The sequence below is a fragment of the Lissotriton vulgaris genome, chromosome 2_1 (genome assembly GCF_964263255.1).
Source record: "Lissotriton vulgaris chromosome 2_1, aLisVul1.2, whole genome shotgun sequence".
NCBI classification, from domain to species: Eukaryota; Metazoa; Chordata; class Amphibia; order Caudata; family Salamandridae; genus Lissotriton; species Lissotriton vulgaris.
The window spans coordinates 165,908,848-165,934,594 of record NC_141687.1 but is presented as its reverse complement, the minus strand read 5'-3'; the positions used below and the strand labels follow the sequence as shown (position 1 = coordinate 165,934,594).

The 25,747-nt window shown below is 44.9% G+C and overlaps 1 protein-coding gene across 1 annotated transcript in view; it reads left to right on the top strand.

Moving 5' to 3' along the window:
• Positions 1-3,938: 3,938 nt before the first annotated feature.
• SUPT4H1 (SPT4 homolog, DSIF elongation factor subunit) overlaps positions 3,939-25,747 on the top strand; it is an 81,887-nt gene continuing 60,078 nt past the window's right edge. Inside the window, exons 1-2 of the mRNA XM_086958489.1 lie at positions 3,939-4,103; positions 21,017-21,123. Of these exons, the coding sequence (XP_086814615.1) occupies positions 4,035-4,103; positions 21,017-21,123 (176 nt within the window). The 5' untranslated portion in view covers positions 3,939-4,034. The remainder of the gene's footprint in view (positions 4,104-21,016; positions 21,124-25,747) is intronic.

Sequence of the window (25,747 nt, the reverse complement as noted above, 5' to 3'; positions counted from 1 at the left end):
GCGCGCCATCTTCCAGCGTCAGGGGGCGCATTTATTTCGGCCAGGGCCCCCTCCTTGACACAGGTTTAGCCGTGTTCTTAGGGGAAAATGCGGCTTCCATAAATCTAAAGGCTGTACAGGTGATGGCTCATGAGCCGTGCACTAAGACAAGAGGCTTAGGTGATGATAATTCTAACTGTTCATCGCATACATGCATGAGAAGAACTTTGTCTCCTCCCACTGACAGAGCTCTGTGTGAAACATACTTAAGGTTGCTGCCTCTGAAACGAGCACACAGAGAGAAGTACTGCAGTTCGTGGTTGTCGTTCTACTGTGTGAACTGACACTGTGCTGTCTAAGCAATTCTGTTTGGACCAATGGGGAAATGCAGACGTTTCAGCAATCTGTGTGAAGCTTGGCTAGAGAGGAGAAATGTGGCCAAGTTTTTATGTGGCGCAGAAAGACCTATGTTCTAGTCTTAGCTTCCCAGTTTACTTCAACACTGTGATCTTGGGCAAGAAGATACATTTGCATGCAGCTCATGTACAATATGATCTGTCCAAATGTAATACTTTAGTAAAGCTGGGTTTGTCTGCATAGGTACCCCATTTACAACATCCCATAAGAGCGGAATTAGGCAGCAGGTGCATATAGACCACATGTGGATTATTTAAAAGACCTTTATTCAACGTAGCAATACATTTTTTTTATCATAGTAATTGGCCATTTTATAGTATAAAAGTATCCCCTTATTTATTTATTTATTTATTTTTTACATTTATAAGGCGCACAGATACCCACAAAGGGTTTCCCGGCGCCGGGGCTTATGGAGACAGAGCTGCAAAAGAATTTTTTTTTAAACAAACATAGTTTGCTGTTCCAAAGCAAGGATTGTTCTTTATAAATTATAAGCAACCCCAATGCTGCCCTGCACTTATTACTACCAATGATAAGATGTATGCTTAAAATGTAATCTGCAGAAAAACGGAAGACAGTGCGTGTCAGGGTATGCTGATGTCATAACCGGTTCAAGAAAGCAGCTACTCTGTCACTTAGCGTCACAATGTGAAATAAATTCATACTGGCTATTCATGGTCTTTCCCTTTGCTAACGGCAGCAAGGCATGGAGATAAGTGAGGGCGACATCAAAACGTCCATTAAAATAACATATTCCCTAAATAAGTGATGTATTTGGTTATCCATGAAATAATTAGTTCATTCATTCATTCATTTACAGGGTCTTCGCACAGCTTGTGAAGGTACAAAAGAAAGGGAGACATACTTCAAGCCCTCATCCTGTTTTGTTGCGTGAAGATTACCCCTGCAACAGGGCATCTGTGACAATTAATGCCGCGCACACAAGACCAAATGCAGGGCAATATCCGGAGTTGACGCTAAGAGTACTCCACTAGCCGTAGTTTTGGGGGTCTTGTTCTGCTTACGAGGGATTAAACCAGCTGCAGTACAAATAACTGGGTCCATATCACCAGAACCGCATGTTTTGAGGCTTGGGCTTTAATATGACAGCCTAGTGCATTCTGGGAGTCCGCGTTTCGGCGCTGTAGTATAGATGCATTGAATTAAAGCACCTGACGGCAATCATCCGAACACACGAGAAAGGAGAACAAAACTGTGCAAGACCAGTTAATTTTTTTCATTACGCTCATCATACATGATTACATTAATTTTCAACCTCTAGGTATCCTTTCATGACCGCTTAGAGTAAATCCATCTGTTTGTGGCCATTAATATCTCTTTACGCCAACTTTGTGAATCCGTTCCCGTGCTTTTAGCATGTGCTTTTCTGTGACCAGTCATTTTCTTCAAGTGCACAAATCCAATTGTTGTGTGTAATTGAAGTGAAATAGGACTGCAGCTCCCAGAAGGCACTCTTTTGCCAAATGTAAGCTGAGAAAGGAAACATGGCTTCCTGCATACATGCATTCAGGGCAGTGCCGCGATTCTTCATCTCATGTGACCTCATTGGTGGAAGGCTCTATGACATGTACAGCAATGGTAGCATTGTTTCCGTGTGCATCAAAGCTAACTTGACCCGGCGCAGTGAAAGTCTCGGCTGAGCCATGTGACGTGCTGTGTGATACTCCAGTTTCTCCGTTAATGACCGCAACTGTGCACTCAGAGCTGGTGGAATCTGTTTGTATTTGTATTAAAACAGTAAATACGGGTCAGTCAGGGGCAATTGTGATAGGATGTACATGGATTGGCACTGTGTAACTGGGTGCCCGAAATTTCATGCGTAATGAAATTTTACCTAGGTTCCGGTGACCATGAACACTGTGGCTGCTAAGTGAGTGCTTGCCTCTGTCCAGTTTCCACATAGAAACACCGAAATATCACCACGTCTGGTAATATATATCGCTGCTTTGTGGACGGAATCAGCAGAGCTGCCAGGACCTGACAGAGCATGGAACCATAACTCACCCCGCCCCTTCTCTGGTAGTGCTCACTGTACTGGCAGATTGCAAAGGAAGGTTACACCTCTTTTGATGAATTCACTTTCTACTGAATAGTAGGCGCTGTACAGAAGATTAATTCACCTGTTCATACGAATCGCTTAAAAATAAAAGCCATTTCTTTTTTAACGTCAGCTGGGCCTCTCTGAGCTGTCAGGCGGTATAAAGAAGCGCCTGTGCCAAGCTACCTGCCAGCACAGTACACCACATGAAAAGGAAAAGATTTCTAAAAATTGTGCCACCGCTGTGACTGGAAATGCGAGGTTGGTTTAACCAGGGGCAAGAGTCCCATGCTGAGGTGTATAAATTATTTCTATGGCGAGGAAGTGTACCTTCCCATGAACAGAGGACAGTAAAGTTGAACTATTATTGCTAAGTATTGGGCCATGCTTATTATGCAGGTAAAAATAGACACCTTGATTTAACACATTACTCGTACTACATCCCTATTGCAAGAATAACGGCAAGTGACTTATGTCTGAGATTGTCTTGTGATACGGGGAGAGAGAACCATTTCAAAACTAACTGCCTCGTTTTAGAAGCTCTGCAAAAACACATGGGTAACAGTCCAACCTGATGTTTAGTGCAGTGCAAGAAATAAATAAACTAAAATGTTGCACGTGTACCTGAAGCAATCAACAAATCATTCTAAAATTATTATGAACCAGTCTTTTCATTTAAAAGACCGTGATGCTAGTCAAATAATCCGACAGTCCTTTTCAAACAATCCTAAAACCACCAGTAGCCATGCATCTTGTGAAGTAATCAGGCAGTCAGTTTCACGTCATCTTCAAATCATCAGGAACAGTCACACCTTGTGAAGTCATCAGATAAAGTCATCTTAAAATCATCGGGCTCAAGTTTTTAAACTCTGCTGATGACTTTAAGAGCTTGATGACAGCTGACAACATGAAAATGACTTCTAGAGCAGTTAGATGATCATCTGATGAGACTGGGATGGCTTCTAAAGTAATCCTGTTTGATGGTGTGGGTGTGCGATGTGCACGCTCCTCGATCACATGAACTGTACGTGATCCGCAGCTAGGTAGACTTTTTGGACTGCTTACTATAATCTCGCCTATCCAACCCTACGAGTTAGAATAGGCGAGACCTAAAAAGCCTGATTACTGTTATTTTGCTTGAGACCTATTTGTTGGCGGACGCCATCTTGAGCAGTAATGCCCATAAATCCTGACGTAACCAAGGCATGAATTACCAAATGTAAATTAGTGTGAACATCACTTGACCCAACACAACTTGCGCAGTGGGTAGTTTATCCATGCATTAAAACACATACACAATACGATTTTGATCTGTGTATGAAGGTGTAGTTGACTCTCGCTATGGAGCCTCTAAAAACAAATACAAGAATAGGTTTCACTTCAAAATGGCGTTGTTCGTCGCTATCCACTGGAGAAGTCTGCAAAGATCAGCTTGTGGCATACCTCGAGTCCTATGTCTGTGACCATTGTCTGTGTTACTTAACAAAGATGGCGTATATTCGAACTTCCGGATAGATGTCGCTGTGCAACTTCCTGTTGGAAGATTCGCTTCACAATTGTGTGTTTTCGGGTGTTGGAGATGTCGCTAGAGACGGTTCCCAAGGATCTTCGGCACTTACGTGCCTGCCTGCTCTGCTCGTTGGTAAAGGTAAGTCCTTGGCCAAGCAAACACCACCGCTACTCCTTCTCCAGATCCAGCTGTGCCTGCATTCGAATCCCCCCCCCCCCATCGCGAATCCGTACATATCAACATTTGAGAAAACCAAAGAGGGAGATTTAGACAAAAAAAGGTTATCAATTTCCTTATAGCATTAACATCTGTTTAATTGGATGGAGACACGCAAATAAGAGAAAGGTAAAATAACAATATTTCGCTTTAACATCAATTAAGCAGACTTAAATCGGGAGTGCTGTCTTCTATGATTGTTGCTTCGCGCGGTACCCCACAGGCTGCACCGCATATAATATTGGAACCACACGGGAAATTCGTGGTTAGTTTCTTTACATATGTGACTCCTCTACTATTTATCGCATTGGCCGCGTCATGGACTAAATCATTAAGCACAAGAAGCACGAGTTATTCCTTGCTACGCCCGCTGCCAAACATCGTAAAGCAGTGTTGATCTCGGAATTGTTATTGTCACCCAACACAACCGCTGCCTGATCCACCTCGGTGCTACTCCAGTTAGGTTGCATATGACTCCATGGAATGGCAAACGACAATTTCTACTGCAGGGCTTTCGATTGAAAAATAATAGTATTGAGTGTTGTTAGCCCGATTGGCTTACTTGACATGAACGAATAATGCAGTAGGTTAAAGATTCAGGGCTGTAAAATGATTTCTCTTATAATATAATGTAATCCAGTAACCTTACACCCCAGAGGGGCGGGGGGTTGTGCGGTTCTAGACTGTAAACATTTAAAGTGCCTAGCCAATACCAGACTCGCCACATAGCCTTACCTCTCTAACCATTACACAGCTCACCTCAGTGCTGCTTGTAGTAGTGCACAGAGCCAGTCACACCAGAAAATCTCCCGACCTCACCATCTAGCCTCTGAAAAAATCAGCACCCACAACTGGGCCACCTCCTCTTTTCAGTTCAAGACCCAGGTTATTTACCTGTCCTCCGTGGTAACCACAGACAGTTCTTCTTGTGATGGTGGTTCGTGTATTGTTAAGGTGATATTTTCGATTAAGGAAGTGGTTGGCTTAATATTTGACCTGTTGGTGTATGATTTTGGTGAATTCGTTTTAAAACTGCAAGACTGGCAATCGTTCATGTCTCTTCTAAATTAGTTGACTGACATGCCCAGAAAATGTAGTGGTGTGTGTTTTTAGGTCTTGCGCCTAGCATTGCAGTGCCTCGTGCAGCGCGAAGCATTTAGTAATCAAACAAGCATTTGCAATGCAATAGGGCTCGCATTAGAAAAGTTAGAGGTATTAGTATTGTAGATGACAAATTTTTTATTTGTTTTTGTTTTGAAAATAGCGAAATCAATAACTTTGTCATTTACAATGCCAATAGTGTTAACTTTTGCAAACGTGACACCTATAGCATTTGTAATGCAATATGTGTTGTATTTACATGACTTGGATGTATTAATATTAAAAAACCCTGAGTGATGTGGTGGTGTCCCTGAGTGATGTGGTGGTGTTCCCGAGTGATGTGGTGGTGTCCCCGAGTGATGTGGTGGTGTCCCTGTACAAGTATGTAGTGTGAAATTATGTAGGTTGGGTTGGAATTGTTAGTTGTAGAATTGTGTGACGGGTAAATGTGTGGTGTGGAGTGTGTAGGAAGGTAGATACCTGACTATGGTTGCCCCCAAATTTTTTGCCTGGTGTTTTGCTGGTTTTCCGACTTAGTTGACCTGGGGCCCTGCCAATCAGGACCCCAGGCCTACTGCTCTCTCTCTAAAATGGATTCCATGTACCTTAAGTACATTTCCAATTGGTACTGGGCCACCTTATCAGACCCTGTAACTCAGGGCATAGGTGTACCCAGGGCCTACAGCATGTATTATGCCTCCCCTGGATGGCCATCTAAATCTGACACAACTGGCTGCACGACAGCTGGAGCAAGGTGGTGTAATCACCCCTTGCTGTAGATGTAGTATACCTATATCTAACCCTAAAAATGGACACACAGATTCCTATCAGTCACTCCTATGGCAGGCCTTGACAATCCTGAAGGCAGAGTGCTTGGAATCGTGTGAAATGGTGCTCTGGCATGAGCTGAGCCCGTTTGCAGCTTGCGGAACCAAGTCCTAATAGCTGTTCCATGATAACGCATACCATATATTCTTAAGTGCATTATAATCCTCGCGGTTAAATGCTATCTTTGGTATTGCTTTATCAAAACATGTCGAGTAACGTGTCATACGAATTGGAATACTAACCCCTCGCCAATTCTGGCGACGGGGTTAGCATTCCACCCTTCTAGAGGGACACGACATGTATGTAACTGTGAACCCCGGTTAAAGTTAACTGAAGCCTCAGCTCCACAAAATGGATGCTGCCACCACAGACACGAGTCTGACCTCCTGCTGCTGGGAGTCCTTCCAGCGAGGAGAGCTTGGACAAATGGTTTCATGTCAGGGGCGGTGCTAGCACCATCCCAGACAGGGTTTTGTGTATCCTGGGTAGGCAGGGCTTTACAGGAAGGTGACTGCTGAGTGGCACCCCGGTGCTCACTACGCATCTGCCGGCTAGAACCAGTTCCAGGGGCACACCAGCCCCATGCCTGGGGAAAGTCCGGCATGGGAGAGGGGTGTAACCACCCCCTTCCTGGTCCCACCCCTAGGGCAGGACCTAGTCGCGTACCCACCCCTTTCTTTAGGATAAAGGCAGGAGCGGGGACCCTTCCAAATTAGATCATCTTTGAATCCTGAAACTACTTTCTACGAAAGGAACTCAAGACTTCTTCTCAAGATTTCTCCCTTGTGACTAAGGAGTAGTCACCCTGCATCCGCAGGCACCATCTAAGAACTCTGCGGTTTGCTGCACGTCCTTCCTCAGGAATCCGACTGCCCAGCTCGACGAGAACCGGCTTCCCTGGCACCTCTGACCTCTACCCACATCGTCAGCTCAGCTGAGATCCGTGGGTGCCACGAGACCTCGAGGGACCGGCCATCATCAGAACCTGCACGACTTCTAAACCAGCACGACCGCCGAGGGTTCCTCTGGTGAGTGCTTTGGGGTCCGAGAAGCCCCGACCCTGAGCAGCTCCAGCGCCGAAGACCAGCCTCCCAGCATCTCCACGATCTGCGTGGGTCCCTTCTGCTTTTTGCTGCTCATCACGTTGAATGGTTACTAGCCCGCTGGCTTGTGGCCTTCTCGACGACGTCCGACAACAACGCTGCTGGTCTGGTTGTTCCAGACTGGCCTTTGCTCCCTTCTGAAAGAGGAGCACCCCGGACCCTCCTGGTCCACTCCAGATGCCATTTTAGGTCCACCACGTGGCCCTGAATTTGCCAAGGCTTGTTGCCCCAATCCTGGGCCCAGCGACGCCGACAGCATCAACCTTCGTGGGACAGCTCGCACCTCCATCCTGGTCGCCGACAACGCCTCCTGGTCCGTGAGACTGCAGAGCCTAGCGTCGCCCACTCACCTAGTCGAGGTGACGATCATCCGGTGCCCTCCTGGTACCCTCTGACTACTGGCTAGTAGTTACTAACTTGGTCCCCTCTGCTTTCAGGTGTCATCCATCTCTGATCCAGGCTTGGATCTCTACGAACTATCTTCACTGGTCGCCGGCCAGCAACTCCTTCCTTCCGGCTCCTGGTTCGTCAGCGAGGATTCCCGACGTCTGTAAAGACTTATGCAGCCGCAGCCCCTGGGCTAGGTAACTTCGGCATTTCGGTGCCCGCATAGCCTCGTTATCTAAGGGTCCAGAGTCACTGTCGCTTCCGACTTACCTTATCGGGTTCGCCTGAGAACACTAAACTTTCCGTGCCCTCGGGCATTTGTGTAGATTGTGCACTTGAAGTATTTTCCTAAGAGTTTTGTTGTGTGCTTAGTACCCTGTCCTCATAAAGAGTACAGGGCTGTTGTGATCTAAAATAAATACACTGTTTATTTTCATAACACTTCTGTGGTGTCCTTTCACTTAGTGTTCAAGGGGTATATGTGATGGTATAACAGCTGGCTTAACACACCCTCTAGAGTTTAGCCCGAAGACTGCTCGTATCCACGCTACTAGGATAGCTGGTCTAAGGTTGACTTACAACCAATCACCATAAGGGTCGTTTGGACTGATGCATAGTGATCACTAGAATAGTGAGCACTGCATATCAGGCCAACTTCTCACAGAGTGGATGTTTGTAGTGGAATTATGTGACATAGTGTGCAGTGGCATTATATGGATAGTAATTATGTGATTTTGAGTGTACTGGTATTATGTGTAGGGGGATTGTGAGTTGGAAAGTCTGGAAGGGCTGGGGCAGTATTAGCGGAATAGCAAAGCCTGCTTGACTTGCAACTCACTGCCACTGTAAAAGGTGTAAATTGTGGTGCTTTCTAGTAAAAGTAAAAAATTCCATGTTGTCATTTCAGATACACTGTAAGGGCTGGGGACAGTGTCAGTGGCATGGGATGCCCCTGCTTGAAGAGCAGCTCACTGCCAGTGTAAAATACGAAAAATATGGTGGCTTTTAAAACTGGATATGCTATAAATGTGTGTCTGCACACAGACCGCACACATGAAGGGCTGCATATTCTGTAATCAGTAGTTGCCCACAATATATCTCTTAATGTAAACAATATATCTCTTAACACAGCTGTTCGTTGCCATTCATGTCACAATGTGAAGTGACATTGAAAATGTGCTTGTTGATGGAAAACGATTTGACTTCAATATACAAACACTTTGAAATAGCATTAGCGCCTGACTAGATTTGTGCGTGTGTTACCTCCAAGCCACAAAACACGATGAACTTAAGCACTCATAAAAAAAGACATTCATATCATGAGCAAGTCGTGTTTCGGATCAAGTTTCTGAAAGCCCAGCTATTTGTCCTCAATGCCTCCCTGGTTGACACAGGCACTCTGTCAAATTAATTTGCAAATATGCTTTTATCCTTAATGAACGATTCAAATGTGAATTTATTTCATGTATAACACATCCATTTAGTTTGTGTGCACAAATGCAATATTATTGTATGCAAGCAGGAATTCACATTCAGGATTAAAGTGAATAGAACAGCATCGGGCAAATCAGTTTGAAAGGAAAACGTTTCTCTTCTGGGCAGAGCTGTGAGAATTCAAAGTGGAAAACATCTATTAGAGTGTCAGCGTCACTTTAACATATGGCAACTTTGTGCGATCGACAGTGTTTGGGACCCATTTGTGGTGGAAACCGTTCTAGCGCCGATAAGATCTCTGCAGACTCCAGAGCAGCCAGCCGCTTTGTTTCCGCATTGTCACTTTCATGTGCCCAACACGTGCTGTAGGCTTTCAACCTATGTGTCACTTCATTTTACATCCAGGGGCACGTGAAAGTAGCTTGTCTTTCCGTTCTTATCTATGTTTTTATTTTAATTTGCAAGCCTTAGACTTAAATTAAGGGGACGACTTGAAGAAAACAAGTCTGACTATGCTGCTGGGCATCTCTGCCTAATATATTATAATTTATATTATTTGTAAGAAAGGCTGTGTGACCACTGGCTGTAATGGGAAGCAGAGTAAACAAAACATGAACATTAATTAACACGGCACCCAACGTAAACAAGAGGAATTTCGAGTGATTCTGAAGAAATGGTTGGGACCATTTCCACCACCTTTTTTTTTCTCCCTGGAAGTAAACATGAAATAAATAACCTGATTATGAAGGTTTGTGGTGTGGGTGAAAATCCTAAATCAAAAAAAATCCTGCATTAAACCGTGAACAACCTTGGAGTCGCTGTTTGCGCTTAACTGCGCTTGCAATAAACAGGAAGAGGTGAGCAATACAGAGGTAATTGTCTTGCCTGTGATGCACCAAAAAGTTTATTCATTCCAATGACCACAACTTCCTTTTTGTGAAATCACACATTCATTTATTTATTTAGATCAATTCTCTTTCACAAGAGGCCGCTTAACTCACTTCTGAGCGCTGAATTTAAAGGGCAAGAAATAAACCATTGAAAGAAAACGAAAATGAAAACATGAGGCAGTCGAATACCACAGGGACAACACAGACCAAACGTTCTTCGGTCGCTCCAAACAAATTTAAGAAAACAAAGGTTCTTTTCTCCCAGCCACTTTATTATTCCATTATCATCCCAGCTGAATTAAGTCAATTGCGCTTAAACACTCACGTTCCCAGTGCAAGCATATCCGCAAAGTGTAACAGAATGAGCCCTGGGCCTCTTGAAACCCCCGAGCTGACTCTTAGCAAGAGCTGTAGTCACTGCCCTGCTGCTTGGCTCGCACTTTACCAGATGGACCTGTAGATTTCATCAACGTGATTGACATCAACAGTAGCCAGTCGCTCTCCTCAGCCGATGGGTTCGACAGTAATATGTTAGAGCGTTAGGTGGGAGCTGGCGGGCTCAGGCAGTGACAAAAAGACACAAAAATAGGGTCTGCACAGGAGAGAGAAAGACTGGCAAATCATATTTATTTACCTTACGGACAAAGCATGGCATGACCTGTCTAAGAGGAGGACGTGGCGTTACTATCATGGCTGCTGTCTTCAGAACTGGGGAACCAGGTTCCAGTCCCAGCATCGGCTCAACATCATGTGATCTTGGGCACATCACCTAATCTTCATGTGCTTAGTAAATGGATGTGATCTTGTGTAACGCAACTGGTGCTCACATTAGGTACACACAGATACAGCAGTGTGGAGCGGAGGTTGGGCAGAAGCACTCTGGGATTTAAAGCAACATGGGCTAGGGTGGGGAGGAGGGGTCCTAGAGAAGCATACACAGAAGACAAGTGCATAAAACCCGCACTCTCGTGGAGCGCTTGAAGAAAAAAAAAACGAATAAAGTGTCTGAAAAGCAAGCACTCAAAGAAGAGCAAATGGTGGGGGCCTGAAGCAGTGGAGTGGGAGAGGTGAGGGGGGAGTCACGGGGAGATTAAGGGACAGAAGGCAAGCGGCCGTGAAGTGCAGGCGGGGGGCGAGGAGCAGAGCCTTTGAAGAGCCAGAGTGAGTGAAGTGAATAATTAGGGTAGGAGAACTGGCAGGCTGATGGGCAGAAGGCTCAGGCAAGCTCTTGCATGAGGCTTGCACTTCCCAAAATCCTCTGGGGAGAGCCCTTCGCCTTAAGAAATGGTTTGGCTGCATTAGGGCTCTTTTCCTATTCCTGCAGAATAGGAAAGGACGAGCCCTAAAAACGGGGTTTCAGCAGTCACCCAGGAATCGCACACGCTCGTGCGTGTGCTTTTCCTTTTGTGGGCAGCTATTGGCCTTTACGTGCGTCTTTTAATGAGACTGCACGCAATGGGTCACAGGCGGGCGCTTTGCTCCGCCCATGGCCTATTGATGTCTATTACGCGCTTGGTGCGCGTAATAGACACCAATAGGCCGTCATGTGGCTTCAATTATAATTCCGACGGGGCGCGATAATTGAAAGCACAGGGCTGGCTGTTGGGCGCGCGCACTACTCGCGTGCATCTTCTGTTTGGATCCATTTCACGGGGAAGCAACAAAATATGCTTAGGCTTTGTTTTTACCTCTATGCATTTCTCTGCAGTGTCTATTTTGTGAGAACTTTGTGGCACAGCACAAACCAGGACTGCATTCTAGCTTTTGTGGGAGAGCCTAAGAGAGTATGCGTACCCATAAGGCTCCTTTGCCCCCGGCCCAGTTCAAGTTCATCTGTTTCTCTCCATTTCATTCTCCCTAGCCCAATTTCTCATTTTTTTTTTGTTGTTTTCTCTTACCTTTTCTCGCTTTTATTCGCACTGCTTCAGTGCACATTTCATCTGTGCTTTCTCTCGCCGAGGTCTCCCCGATGTCCCGCTCTCCTGTGATTTATCGGTTCCTGGAGCTCGCGGTATGGATTGAAAGGCCTCCGACATGTCTTGTGCGTCACTGGAAAAAGGACTGTGAGTAAGGGCTGCCAGCCAGTTGAGATACCACAGAACACGCTCTTTATAGTCTACGGCGCTCTCACTGCGTTCAGCCTCAGTGGTTCCTCCAAAATGGTGTCAAGTTGCAGCGCTAGAAAACAGCCCCCTCAGAGCTGTGCTGTCATATTTCAGTATGTTCTCCCCCAGCTCCACAACCGAAATTCGCTATGATGTTGAGCACGTTTGATTAGTCTGCAAGTCCAAGTGTTATATTTTCACTCGGACTAGTTATGTAGGAAGTGTGATTTTTTTTCTTGTTAACCCATTTCATGGAAAGTACTCAAGTTCCATTTTCCTGTTTCGAGCGAGCCTTTCCCTTCTGGGTTAGAGAAACCACTTCCTGCCCTGCATCAGTGGAACATTGTACCCTCCAGTTCTATTTCTGCAAGTATTGCATTTAAGTATTCCTGCACATGCTCGTAATGTTTATTTTCATCTAGCTCAATAATTATGAGCTGCATAAAGTAGATACCATTAGTTAAGTTTACACACGCAATCCTGGAGGCTAAATAGCTTGTCTGGCATTGTGTTTTTGTCCAAATGTACATGCATATGCATACAGTCTGCGTGGCGGGGGGGGGTCAGGTGGCCCAGTGAATTATCGCCTGTTTGACCTCACTGTGACAAACACGAATCCCGGCAGACCCACTCAGCTTTTCATCATTCTAAGGTCGATTTAAATGAATGCCATTGATCTGGGTGACAAATGTTGCCTATTCAGCGCCAAGATTCTCCAGGTGCTGAATGTGCGCTTTACAAATAGCCATCTAAACACTAATATAATGTTTATCTCCGTAAGGATGTGTTTGTGTTAAAACCGTTGAGTTCTGACTTCACAAGACTTTCTGTCAGCAGCCAGTGTGAAAGGCAGACCAAGTAGCAAGACTTGAAACGAAGCTTAAACCATTAAAGTGATAACTAGATGTATAGACCAGGCGTTAGCAAATACCTTTTCGTTTAGGTCTGAGGTTAGCAAACTCCTTTTATTCACATTTTTCTTCCACCAATACAGAATACATTATGAGCCGGGCCACTTCCATTATGCGATACTATGGCTTTTTTTCTTATAATTATCAATGTGCCGCATTTGCCACATAATCCATCACCTGCAAAATTTGAACCAGACAGTTGCTAGCTCAAACGTATTAAAAGTTACTTAAAAGGTGTTACGTGTTCCCGCGCAGTGGAAGGCCCTTTTTGGGTTATCTGGTCATCTTTTAGTTGCTAATCTCTGTATTTGGTTGTTAAACTGGTATTAATGAGTTGAAATCTGAGCGCACAATGTACTACCGTGTGTAAAACTTGCAAACTATGCTGCATTAAGCCACATAATTTGCCTCTTCTTGCTGCATACTTTAGTCAACCCTGGCGGATAATTTGGAGCTACTCTGCTACTTAATTCCATTGGCCCTGATTATGAGGCACTTGGTCAGCCCACTTCAGCCATTGGCTAATTTTGTTTTGAGTGACTGCATCTAAATCTTTCACAATGAGCACACCCTAACGGAATGTACTCAACCCATCAGAATATCAATCAAATGTATCCTCCTCAACCATCTCCAATAAAAGATAAAGTTGCCAAAACTCCCAGCATCACTGTGGCCGAGGTAACTCCCCTTATTAAAACAAGCATTTGCAATGCAATAGGTCTCGCATTATTAAAGTTTGAGCTATTGGTGTTGCATTATTTAGCGATGCCAATAACTCAACTTTAATAATGCGAGACCTATTGCATTGCAAATGCTTGTTTATTTTGTTTTGTTACAGTGATGGCAACATATTTATATGGCACTTCTGGACTATATTGTATGTATGTGAGACGTTCTGCCAAAATGGTACTTTTGACTGTTGCTATGTTGTGTTTGCATCATAGTAAAAGATGCTCTTGTGAGTATGTTTATAGCTACGTATATGGAATGCTTTTTTTTATTGGACCAGGTCGGTTTTCTTAGAAATAGGAAGGGTAGGTCCCACAAAAGATGAATGGCCCAACTGGTAGAGGTCAGTAAAAACAACCATCATGGTTTCCTATCACTATTTGTGGAGAAAGCATTAAATCTGAGAGTTTCTGGAAGCTGTCCTTGGCAATATTGGCTTTGAAGTGAAAATGAGGAAGTGGATCCTTGCAGGATACAAATGCCACATGACAAGAACCCAGATGAATGAACAGAGGTACCATAATTTCCCCTCGACGGGGAGGGGATGGAGGTTCTGGGTAGGTTAACCTGCTTTGTCTTGGCGGTGGAGCCGTTGCTGGTTATGAGGTATGTTACACTGGCCGAGATTCAAGTTATTCCCTTTTCTAGAGAAGAGCGCAAGTCTGCATTTTCAGTGACTGTATCTTTGGGGGCCCACATAGCTCCCTGTCACAGGTGGTAGAGAAACTTGACTAATTTGAAATCTTCTGTCTTAAAAGCTAATAAGAAAAAAAATCAGTGGTTTTGAACTTGAAAGTCCCACCGGAAACAACAACTAGACAGAAATCCCATTTTCTTTTTCTCTATCTCTGAAGCTAACCAACAGATTGGAAGACCGTAGAAAAGACAATTAACCTGTCCTCTGAAATCCGATTTATGAAGATGTGAGATGATTGCAGCCTGTCTAGATCTCCTTTCGAGGTGCATAAATATTCTGAAACTTTCTTTCGAGGGATCCTGTATTCCTTCCAGATACTCCTTATATGCACAAGCGTTTGATGAAATCAATTTCTGAGAAGGCGAGAACATACGTTCTTAGGATTCTGACCTGTTCCCTCGCCCCGGCTACCGTACCGTACTCCCAGATGGGTGGGGAGGATGGGGGTTGCTTGCCCCAATTTTCTGCTGTATTACAGGGCAGCAGACACCTGCATTATCTCTTAAGGGATGGTCGGAGAAAGTGGAAATAAATGACTCTTCATGGATTTGGTATTGGGTTAGTAGTCTCTGTGAGACCTGACTTGGCCGAGGAAGGCAGGGCAGAGAAATGCTTATTTGGCACTCTGGTGAGCTCCAGTCTGGGTCATACATCAGCAAGGGTATGGTCCCAAGAGCGACCTGTGCTCTCAAGCTGTAAAAGGCCCTGTCACAGGAAGTGTTCACTCCCAGCACCATATAGCTATCAGCAACGCCTCTACATTTCTAAATACTGCTTATTCCTTGACCTCTTGTGTTGGACACACCGTTTCACTTCAAGCTTTCTTAAACGAATCAACAGAAATGCTGCCCCAGGGAGCTGCAAGGCCTAACATTTTTGTTTGAGTTCCGCGGCTTCTTAGCCATGACACGATTATGAAACCTTTTCTCAGAGATGCAGAGCTTACCTTTGCCTCCCAGTACTAACTCTGTCCCGCACTGTTCAGCCAACTCTCTTATTAGGCCTTCAAAAGTCTCCTTGCTTCTGTACAATGAAAGAACGGTGTTGCCAACTCGGATGTATCCTTATCAGGCGCAGAGCAGCCCCTCTCCCATTCAGTGAATTCTGGGAGACACCTCTGAAGTAGCTGCAGGTATGCAAGAGCAGTTATCAAGTCTGAAGTGAGTATGGTTCCAAAAAGAAATGTGTATTCCTGTAGAAAAGGTGCCTGGCCTAGCTGTTCTGGGTGGACTATTACTATTGGAAAAACGGATTTGCATATGGCTGATCTGTCTAAAGTATCACATTGGGTGAAAACGTATAGTCTGGAACGTGAACCTGAGCGATTACCATTGGCTCCGTCCAACTGAAGCATTTCTTCCATCGCCTTTGCTGCTTTTAGTGAGTAGAAGCAACATATTTCTGCCATTTCATAACTGTGATAACCCTGCAGAATAGTTGGACCAGGAAACCCAGTGAAATTTGTTTTTTCTCAAACTTGCAAATGAAATGTCATTACATTTAACATACCAGTGGATGTTTCTGCTATTGGGGCTTCCAGGAAAACGTGCTGCCTAAAATCACACGTTATTGATTATACCATCTCCCATCTTTGTACTGCCTTCAGTTATGTAGGGATCATATGAGCGGGATGGTTACCGTCATTCAATTAACACATTTTCTATCTTTTAAGGAGCGCATATGTACCTGGCCTTTTCAGTAGAATTTAGCAGAGAAGAGGACTTAATAGCAGAGCAAATGACGCGCTGGCCGAAAGATGGCTTTTCTCACAAGTGGCTAGGGGACTACCCAAGGTATTGGCTGGGAATATCGAGCCCCGAATCTGAATGGGACAGAATATAGTTACAACAATATTAAGGGATAAAATATTGAAAGGTAAGTTTGTATACATTTGCTATATTGGACTCCACATCTACGTGCCATGGTGGTTAGTATATTTACAAGGTACATAGATGTGAAGTTAAGAAGATTAAATCGTTACCTCTCTCTGTGCAATTACCTTTTGATATTTTGTCTCTCGCTATTATTGGAACGATATTCTGACCCAATGATTTTTGAAATTCGATATTTCCTACTGCAATCCTACCAAAGACTCTTCATTGTATTTCTGGTATACGGTGTTGTCTGGGACACAGCCGCACATATCGATATTTGAAATAAATTGAGTTGTACACTAAAAAGTGACAGTTAGCTGACCGAACTGACGTATGGAAAAAACAAGTCGATATATTGAGGCTTGTGAACAAAATTCATTTAAAAGCTAAAAATAATTGCAATGGGGGATAATTGGTGTATTTTCATAAAGCAGCAGGCTGCTATTTAACCAACGGGCAACATATTTGCGTATACAAAATATGTCAAGCTTATAATTGAGTAGTGTTTATTATTACTGATTTGGTGACACTTTATGACCTATTTTCCTTAGTCACAGATGACACGCTGCTGTAGTTGGAACTATATGGAGATAATTCAAGCTCTGTTGAGTGGTATTTACAACTTTAATATCACTGTAATTGGGGTCTGAGTGCTAGGCCGATAAGATCTAGTGTTGCATATTTCTCCTCTCTGGGCTTGTAAAGTCTGCTTTACCTGAGGAATAGCTATGCTGTCTGAGGTGTGACATTGTGATCTTGTGATGTATTTCCCATTTTTTACCCAAGTGAATTCGTAAATAGTTTGACAAAGGGACAGGGAGGAAGGATGGACGAACAAGAAATTGAAGGAAGATGAATTCTACCTTCTGAACATGATGGCCCTGTCAAATGGCACATGCAGAATATGTAAAATTGTGCTTTTGGGCATTCTCTTTGGGGAAATGTGCCATTAACTAGGCTCGCTTGACATACTAAGGAGTGTTGCAATATTGAGTGCCTCTTTTGAACGAATTACCAAATCTGGCCCTTTATGCATATAAAATTCTCTGAAATGCACCATTTGGCCTACTTTTTATCACATTTTCTCAAGGGCAAGAATACCCCCTTCCTCCCTCAGTTCGCATTCAGGGAACGAGGAGCCGAATAACTGTCAGATTCAAAGTTTACAGTTCGCAAGTTCCTGCAGAACCACCATTTTATGCCCACCTACACAGTATCCTAGGCTAACCGTGTTCACTCTGCATTGTCAGTATTTCTCTTTTTTCAGTTTTAGTTTATTTCCATCATTCTCTCTCTGTTTCTCTCTCGGATCAAGAGAGATAGAAAACCACTACCCTTGACCGCCTATCTCTAGTATCCTAGGTACGAGGGAGTTGTGAGAAGCTGGCCTGGTATATGATGTCCACTAATGTAAGTGGGCACCATGCACCAGTCCAGACACCCTTAAGAGGTCTCAGACAACCTTGGAAAGCTATCCAAATGGTAGCTGTGGAGAGCAGCCTTCAGGCTTAGTCATGAAGGAGTGTAAATCAGCTTGTTTTACCAGAATGCAATATTATACTATAGGTTAAATGAAAAGAAACCATACATAGTATTTATACAAATATGTATTTAACACTATCTAGTACGTTACAGAATATCCCATAGGGAGATGGACACAAAGCACACAATATTTTAACAAATAAATCACTGGTAATAGCACTAATACACAGTGGGCACCGGGGGGGACCAAACCATATACTATGAAAGTGGTATAAGAACTAAGTCTCGAGTCAGGACAATGATGAGAGGACGTAGAATTGCTGGGGACCCAGGGAAGCCGGGTGCATAGGTGTGAAGTGGTGTCTTAAAGCGCTGTCGAACCCAATGGAGGACTTCAGGAAAGTACTGCTGCTGGAAGAAGAGAAAGTGTCAGTCTGATTCCAAAAGTGGATTCTTGAAGAGGAGTACCTGAAAGCTGAGGGGACAGAGTCTATGTGACTTGGGAGTGACAAGGAGACTTGGAAGACAAATGCCCTCTGATGTGAGGTGCTTCAGGATAGCTGATGGTGAACTTGACTCTGCAGCTGCGAGGACCAGGTGATGCTGAGGAACCCATACCTGGCTACGAGCTGTCCCACGAAGGATGTCGGGTGCTGAGGGGTCGGTGTCTGGCGGGAGCACCAACAAGCCTTTGCAAAGGCAACCCACGCAAAAAGTCAAGAAGATGCATGTTTGGGACCAGCAAGGTCCAGGGGACTCCAAAGCAGGGGAGTAAGCGCAGGCCCGAGCAATCAGGAGAGCCCAAGGAAAACAAAGATGACCCGGAGGCACAGGAGTCGCTGGAGGACCTCCAGCAGCTCACCAAAAGGAGCACGCCACGGTGCCCACAAGGCTATCTGGCTGACGATCTTGGTGGAAGAAGTTGCTGGAGGTTGGGGCTACTTGGAGCCCAATGCACTTGTCCCAAAGTTGCCAACAAGCACATGCCCTTGCAAAAGTACGTGGTGCACAGGGTTTCGGTTAATGCAGCCCCCACGAGGGATTCTGATCTCCAACTTGGTGAGAGAGCAGCGCGGCCCTCAGGAGAAGTAGCGAACCACCACCTGTGTTTTTGAACCCTTCGGAGTCCGCAGGAGCTTTGGATCAGCAGACCGGTCAGCAGTGTTGAGGTGCCTACGAATTTAGCGGAGAGACTCCTTCACGCCAAGGGAGATTACTTTGGTTGTCCTTGATGCTTCACAGGCCTTGGAAGGTTCCTGTACGATGCACAGGCGATGCAGCAGACTGGAAGGGAGACTAAGTCGGGCCCAAACGAAGTCCATAGTGCCCAGACGGTATAAGTGCAGTGGTTTCACTTTTGAGTCTTATCCCACGATGAATCTAGGGACCTACACCCAGGTAAGCCTTTAAGTATTCTAGGTAAAGGGTTGGGAAGATTCAGGGACCTCCCAGGGGAGGGTCTGCAAAGGGGGAAGGCTACTCCCATGTCCTTTGTCCAGTTTCACACTAGAGCGGGAGCCAATGGTTCCCTGGACTGGTTTGAACTGGACTATGCACAGGGACACATGCAGACTTTCAGACGCTGGCAAGCGCACCAACCCAAATACACTAATTCCTGTCTGTGAGGTGGTCACACCTCCCTGTGACAGGATGCCTATTCTGCCTTTCGCCTGCTCGAGCCTGGCTCAGCAGCAGGTGCGCAGAAATGTGTCTCTGGTCGGCAGCAACCATTTTGTGCTGTCCGGGACTAGAAGGTTGTTAACAGGGAACACTGAGAGCCGGATGGAAGGCTCTTCCAGTGCTTGGAATCATACCTCCCACAACGTTTACGGTGTGGGGGTATAATTGCTACATGTTTGATACCAAACATGATCGGATTTGTTGCATCTGCTTTCGAGATGGTCATCTTGTGTTCATGCGATACCACTCTATATAATATATGGCTGCCTCGTTGACAACCCAGGAGAATGGACTCTGTAGGCTGCAGGGGTGTCTTGCTCATGCAGGGGCACACTCTCACTTAGAACCAAGCACCCTGCCCTCAGGATTGTAAAGGCCTGCTATAGGGGTGACTTATAGGTATTAAGTGCAGTGACCCTTAGATATAGTAAACCTATATGTTTAGTAAGTGGTGCATGCACTAACTTACCCAGGCTGCAATTGCAGGTATGTAGTTCCATTTTGAATGGTATCTCATGGGTGGCCTAATACATGGGCCATGGGAGACCTCTGGGGTACCTATGCTCTGGGTACTCTATACTAGGGACTGACAAGGGTACCCCAGTATCTAATATGGGGTGTACCGAAGTACATAACAACAGTTTAGGGAGAAAGCAGATAGACTGGGGTCCTGATTTGCAGGATCCCAGTCAGACTAGTCAAAATAAAGCCTGGCACCAGGCAAAAAGTGGGGTTATCCAGGCAGAAGGATCCTACCTTCCTACAGGAGTGTTGCAATTCTTGACCAGAGTGGTGGCACCATTTTGACCGCACCCCTGTAAAGATGCTACGGGGCCCCGGATCTCCCTTTGAACAATGATTTGCTGTTGAAAATAAGAGAAGGCCTTCTCGCCAATATATCTCAGCACACCAGAGTTCATCCAAATCATCTGTGCATCAGGTGCAAGGCTATTGACAAACTCGCAGCATAACATCAATTAACCGTTCGGTGCCGTCCGACATCATAGTGGTCGTGTGCGGAGGATGGCCAGGGGCCGTCTCAAACACGCCCACTCCATAAATCACCCACACCGTTGCGCAATTCGCGTCGCAATCGACGGGTTAAAGAAAACATATGGCAACAAAACAGTGTTAATGTGATGAAGTACACTATCAGTCTTGAAATTCCCTAACCGCAATGACATGGGCTGTACTTTTCTAAACAAAAAACACAAAGCTCCATGCGTGGATTTGCAGCATGATGAGGGACATGAAGCAGGCCAAATAAACTAACCAACCATTGTGGCGTGGCTTTCTCCAGTCCTGCAAATGTCTTTGAAATGTTAAGGATGCTTTTAGTGTTTTTTTTGTTTTTTTTGTTTGTTTGTTCTTTTTTTTGTTTTGTTGGAGGGCTACATTCAGTAGCCTCATGCTTAATCTCTGGAATGTGTGCTCATGGGTGTGACCAAGATAGGATTTTGGAATTGGAGGAAACCATCATTGCCTCTTCATGCTCGTTGTGTATTGGGTGTCATTCAAATCGTGAGTGTACAGTGATTGGATTGTATGCATTTCTGTTTGGTGGGAAACAAAGGGAATATATACTCATTTCATTTATGAAACTTTCCTTTTCAGACCATTGACCAGTTTGAGTACGATGGATGTGATAACTGCAATGCCTACATCCAAATGAAAGGTAACCGTGAGCTGGTGTACGAATGCACTAGCTCCTCCTTCGATGGGTAAGTTCAGAACTGTATGGACTGGCCAAGTAGTACTGCCACTGACCAACACCAGGGATGACAATTTGATGTATTTTGCAGTTGTGACACTGCTGGCATTCCATATTCTTGTTGCACTATTATGGGAATCCTTGTTTGTAGTGGAGATGACAAGATGTCGTTGTGCTGGTAGGATGCTTGGACGTGCGACATAGCGGAGTATTGACAAAGAATCTTGTGCCAGCAACTTCGATGTGAGTGCAAATATCTGATGCTTTGATGTACCGGGCAGGTGGGAGAAACTGGGTAGATGGACAGGATGACATTGGGGAAAAATAAAGAATGGTCCGGTTTGAGAGTCCTGCTTCTGTAATAACAAGCATTGGCAAAGCCAGTCGGTCTCACTTATGCAAGAACTATTGGCTTTGCCAATATGTTTTAGCCATGTTTTTTAGCAGCATGGCTAATAGTGGGGTAAAGCAGAGTTGAGTTATGTAGTGGCGTAGAGCGAGTCGGGGAGTGACGTAGAATGGAGTGGAATAGAGTAAAGCAGCGGAGTAGTGTGTTGCAGAATAGAATAGAATGGAGTGGTTTGGAGGGAGTTGCATAGAGCATTGTAGAATGGAGTAGTTTCATGGAGTCTATTGGCGGAGGGTACAGTGGAGTGGCAAATAGTGCAGTGGGGCATAGTAAAGGGGGGATGGACTGCTCTGGCGTAGAGTGGTGTGAAGTAGAAAGGCATAGAGTGATGTATCAAAGTGCAGTGGTGCACAGTAGAGTAGATCTGGCATGAAGCAGAGGTCTTCAAACTTTTTGATGCCAAGACCCCCTTGTCAGACTCTTTTAGGTGAAAGAACCGCCTTCTGACATAAACTTCTAGAACTCTGTACTCTTTATCATTGACAACCATAAATGCCCCCAATTCCCACTGAAAATATTTTTTACGGTGGAGAAATATTAAACTGTGTTTAGCAAACCAAAGGTCAGTGAGCGTGGAGGCGTAGTCAAAAGTGTACCTAAAAGCAAAGGGCCTGATTTATGAGGAATTGGCATAGGTCAGCGCCGCAAGTCTTCTTGCTGCGCTGCCCTATGCCTATGTGAAAGGACAGGAATGCACTGCATTTATGAAATGCAGTTCAATTCCTGTCCTGTTACCTTGCGATGGTGCACAATTTGCTGCCTAGCACCAATATAGGCAGGATTGTTTTTGTACAGAAAGGGGCACTGTAGTGTAGTCTCAAAGTACCCTGTCATGCAGGACCTACGACATTTACTGTTAACATGTACTGTGGGTCTGGTGGCAGACTGACTCTGTACACCTCTGCTGCATATATGAGCCTATGGTTTGCATAAGCTAGCTTGCAGTGCTACTAGAATCTTCTGTTATCAGAGAGATTGGTTTTGCAACCTTAGTACAATACTCTGAGACTCGTGGAAACAATATATTACTTTTCACCCAATTACTCGTGCTTGCTTTTTTTTGCTCTCCGAGAGATACAGAGAAACAGTTGCAAGTATTTACAATAAGAATTTCTTGTATAGTACTTCTCATGTAGTATAAGTGCACGGATACAACTGTAACAGAGTAGTAGAGATGTAGAACCAGCAGTACAGTGAATAAGAATAGTATTGTTCTGACATTTTGCAACAGTCATGAACCTATACATAAATATAGACTGCATTTATAAAATAAAGTGCGTACTCCCAAGATGCCCGACTAGATGTACCTAGCATGTGATTAGGTGCTAAAGAGCCAGAGCCTAAGAGCCAAGAATCCCACTAGGCTTCAGTCAAACCCCCATACCTTAATAGTGAGAGTGTGGGACTTCGTCCTGGACACCCCTGCAAGTGATCGTTAGACCACTGTCAGCTGTTTCGATGTCATGTCGGAGCTGCAGCGTCTCTGGTCAGTGTGTCGGCCTTGAAATCTCTGTTCCCTCCTGCTTACTGTCTATGTGCGTATGTTCCCCATTGTTTAGTATAAGGATGACGTTGGGGATTAAACCTTGTGCGTCAATGGGAGAGGTGAAGTGGACCTCCTGTAGAGTGTACTCCTAAATTATTCATATGTGCTAAGGATGACGTTTTAGCAATATCGATCGGGCAGAACCCACCCACATCATGAACTAGGTGAAGGGTTTAGTCTATAAAAGGCTGCAGTCCTTATAAGGCGTGATGTCCTTGTAAGGCATTTTGTTCTTATTTGGAATTATGTCCTTACAATGCTCGTTCATATGAAATGATGGGGAGATGAAGTAGAGAAAGTGTACGAAGTTCCCTGGACCTATATCGGGGTACCGATATGAAATAGAACAGCACCTTCCTTCACAAAAACAATCCCCTATGTGAGCTGCAGAATGCAACCCTCGCGGAAAGAGGATAAAACGAGGAGAAATGAACATTTCTCATTGTTACGCCTCCTTTTGGAGCTACCCAAGGTTTACTTGATTTCCTCAATATGTGGCAGCATCCAAATCCATGGGTGTTGCGTGGGAACCCCATGGAACACCTCCATGACGCAAAGTAAAGCAACGCAGTGACTTGCGCTACTTAGTCTTACCCCATATTTATGAGGCCATGCATGGTGACTTTGCACCGCCTCATAGGTATGGTTGAGACGATTGCGCCACCGGAGCGTCAAAAAAGTGATGCTTTGGCGATGCAAGCCTCTCCTAAATAAGCCCCAAAATATTATGTGCGTTTTTTAGGTTTTTCACGATCAGGTAGCTACATATAAAAACAAGCCTTTGCAATGCAATACGTCACGCATTTACGCGAGTTTGAGCGATTGACATTGCAAGTAATGATGCCTTTTGTTTTTATTTTAAAAACCTAAATAAAAGGCATGGTTATTTACAGTGCCAATAGCTGAAACTCTCGTAACTGCGAGACCTATTGCATTGATTATTTGGATGTATGATAGTGGGTATGTTGCCCTATGAAGGATGGTGATTGTGTGATGGTTGTTGTTTGGAAGTTCATGCCAGTGATGTGTGTGTCAAAGCGTTACTGCCAGAGATCCTCACAGACCAATGTGGGTTATAACAAAAATGTCCACGTGCGCTGCACGCGGTCGGAGTGTCTGTGGAACTTGAGCGCGTGAGACCTGGAGGCTGCTCTGGGGCCCCTGTGTCTGACAGGCTCCATGTCGCTCCCGGCTCCGCACAGATTACCTCTGGCAGTCACTGAGAGGGGCTCTGTGCCGCCATCTCTAGCGTACTGCTGCTCCTCTCACCTCAGGCCTGAGGAGGCTAGTGGGGTCCACGCTCCGAAAAACCCCTTAAAGAGGAAATCCTCCCCCCCCCCCCCCCCGTTTCTGAGGGACGTCTTGGACACGCCCGTGGTCAATAGGGCGTATCGCAGCACAGAGGCGAAAAAACACCAGATTATTGAAAGTTAATCAAGCGAAATTGTGTTGTTTATAATAGTGTATTGTATTACCCCGGGCACCCCTGTGAGCAGTTCCATGAACAAGCCCGGTCAGAGGTGACGAAATATGGGGCAATCCTAAAGCAAATTGGTGGGGTTGGGGTGCAACTCTTGATTGAAATGGCCCTTACTTACAGAAGATTATTTATAAACTGTGTGACCGCATCCTTGCTTTTAGTCTAGGTTCAGGGCTAGTCCTGCTATGAAGCTGGATCGTGAGTGATTAAACGCTAAATAAATAGTGTAATATTCTAGGTCCAAGGTTTACTCAGACAGCATCTGTAATCCCGGTCTTCATGCGAAAGGCAATAGTGCCATCTCCCGGGGAATCTTGAAAATGACAACTTGGCAATCGTGTTGGTCCTGTGTAATAAAAACAAGGGTGCACGCTCCTCAAGTAAAAAAAAAAACTGTCGGCAAAAGTGAAAGCTTTTCCCTTGCAGGAGCGAGCGGCGCCAGGAACGATAATTGAGAACACATGGCGCAAAAGCTCGCTCCCGCAAGGGAATCGCCAGATGTGCTCACGTTGCCTTTGGAAGCAATGCAACGCGTGCACGTTTTTGCCCACAAAGCTGTGCCCATCCCTGAATGTCTTAACTATGCAGCGCAAGCACGCTGCGTAGGCGAGACTTAAAAAGGGTCTGAGTTTCACTAATTAACCCTGTGATCTCGCATGTTAGTCTGGTTTTTGGATTGAAAAGGAATAGTGGAGGGATAGAAGAGGGAAGGGTCATGACATTATATATTTTTAGTACTTAGCAGTAGTGAATATGGTCTGGCATGGACAGGCAGTTTGGCTTATGGGGAATGTACGATTTGTGTGTGGCCTCGTGAACTATTCTCTGTGATACGAAGAATGTTATAATTCCACAAAGAAACCAATACACAAGCTTAGACACAAAGCGGCCTCAAACTCGCAGAGAAGTGCCAGCAAGTTGATGACTTGATACCAACCCTAGGTGAATGGCACCTCATGAGCACTGTACCGACCTTTCACTGTGCTGAAAATAACTCTCTAGGTATACCTAGGGGGGAGATAGGCAGATACCCAAAAAATCTAAAGTTGGACTAGATCAACAAGAAATTCAGACCAAGACTCTAAAAACAGTTTTCTTCATTTTGGATGTGAAGTTAATTCTTCAGACTGGGCAAAGTTTTGCGTACACTTTTTCTAAATTTGGTCAAGACTTCGCTCTAAAAAGTCATTTGTGAACAA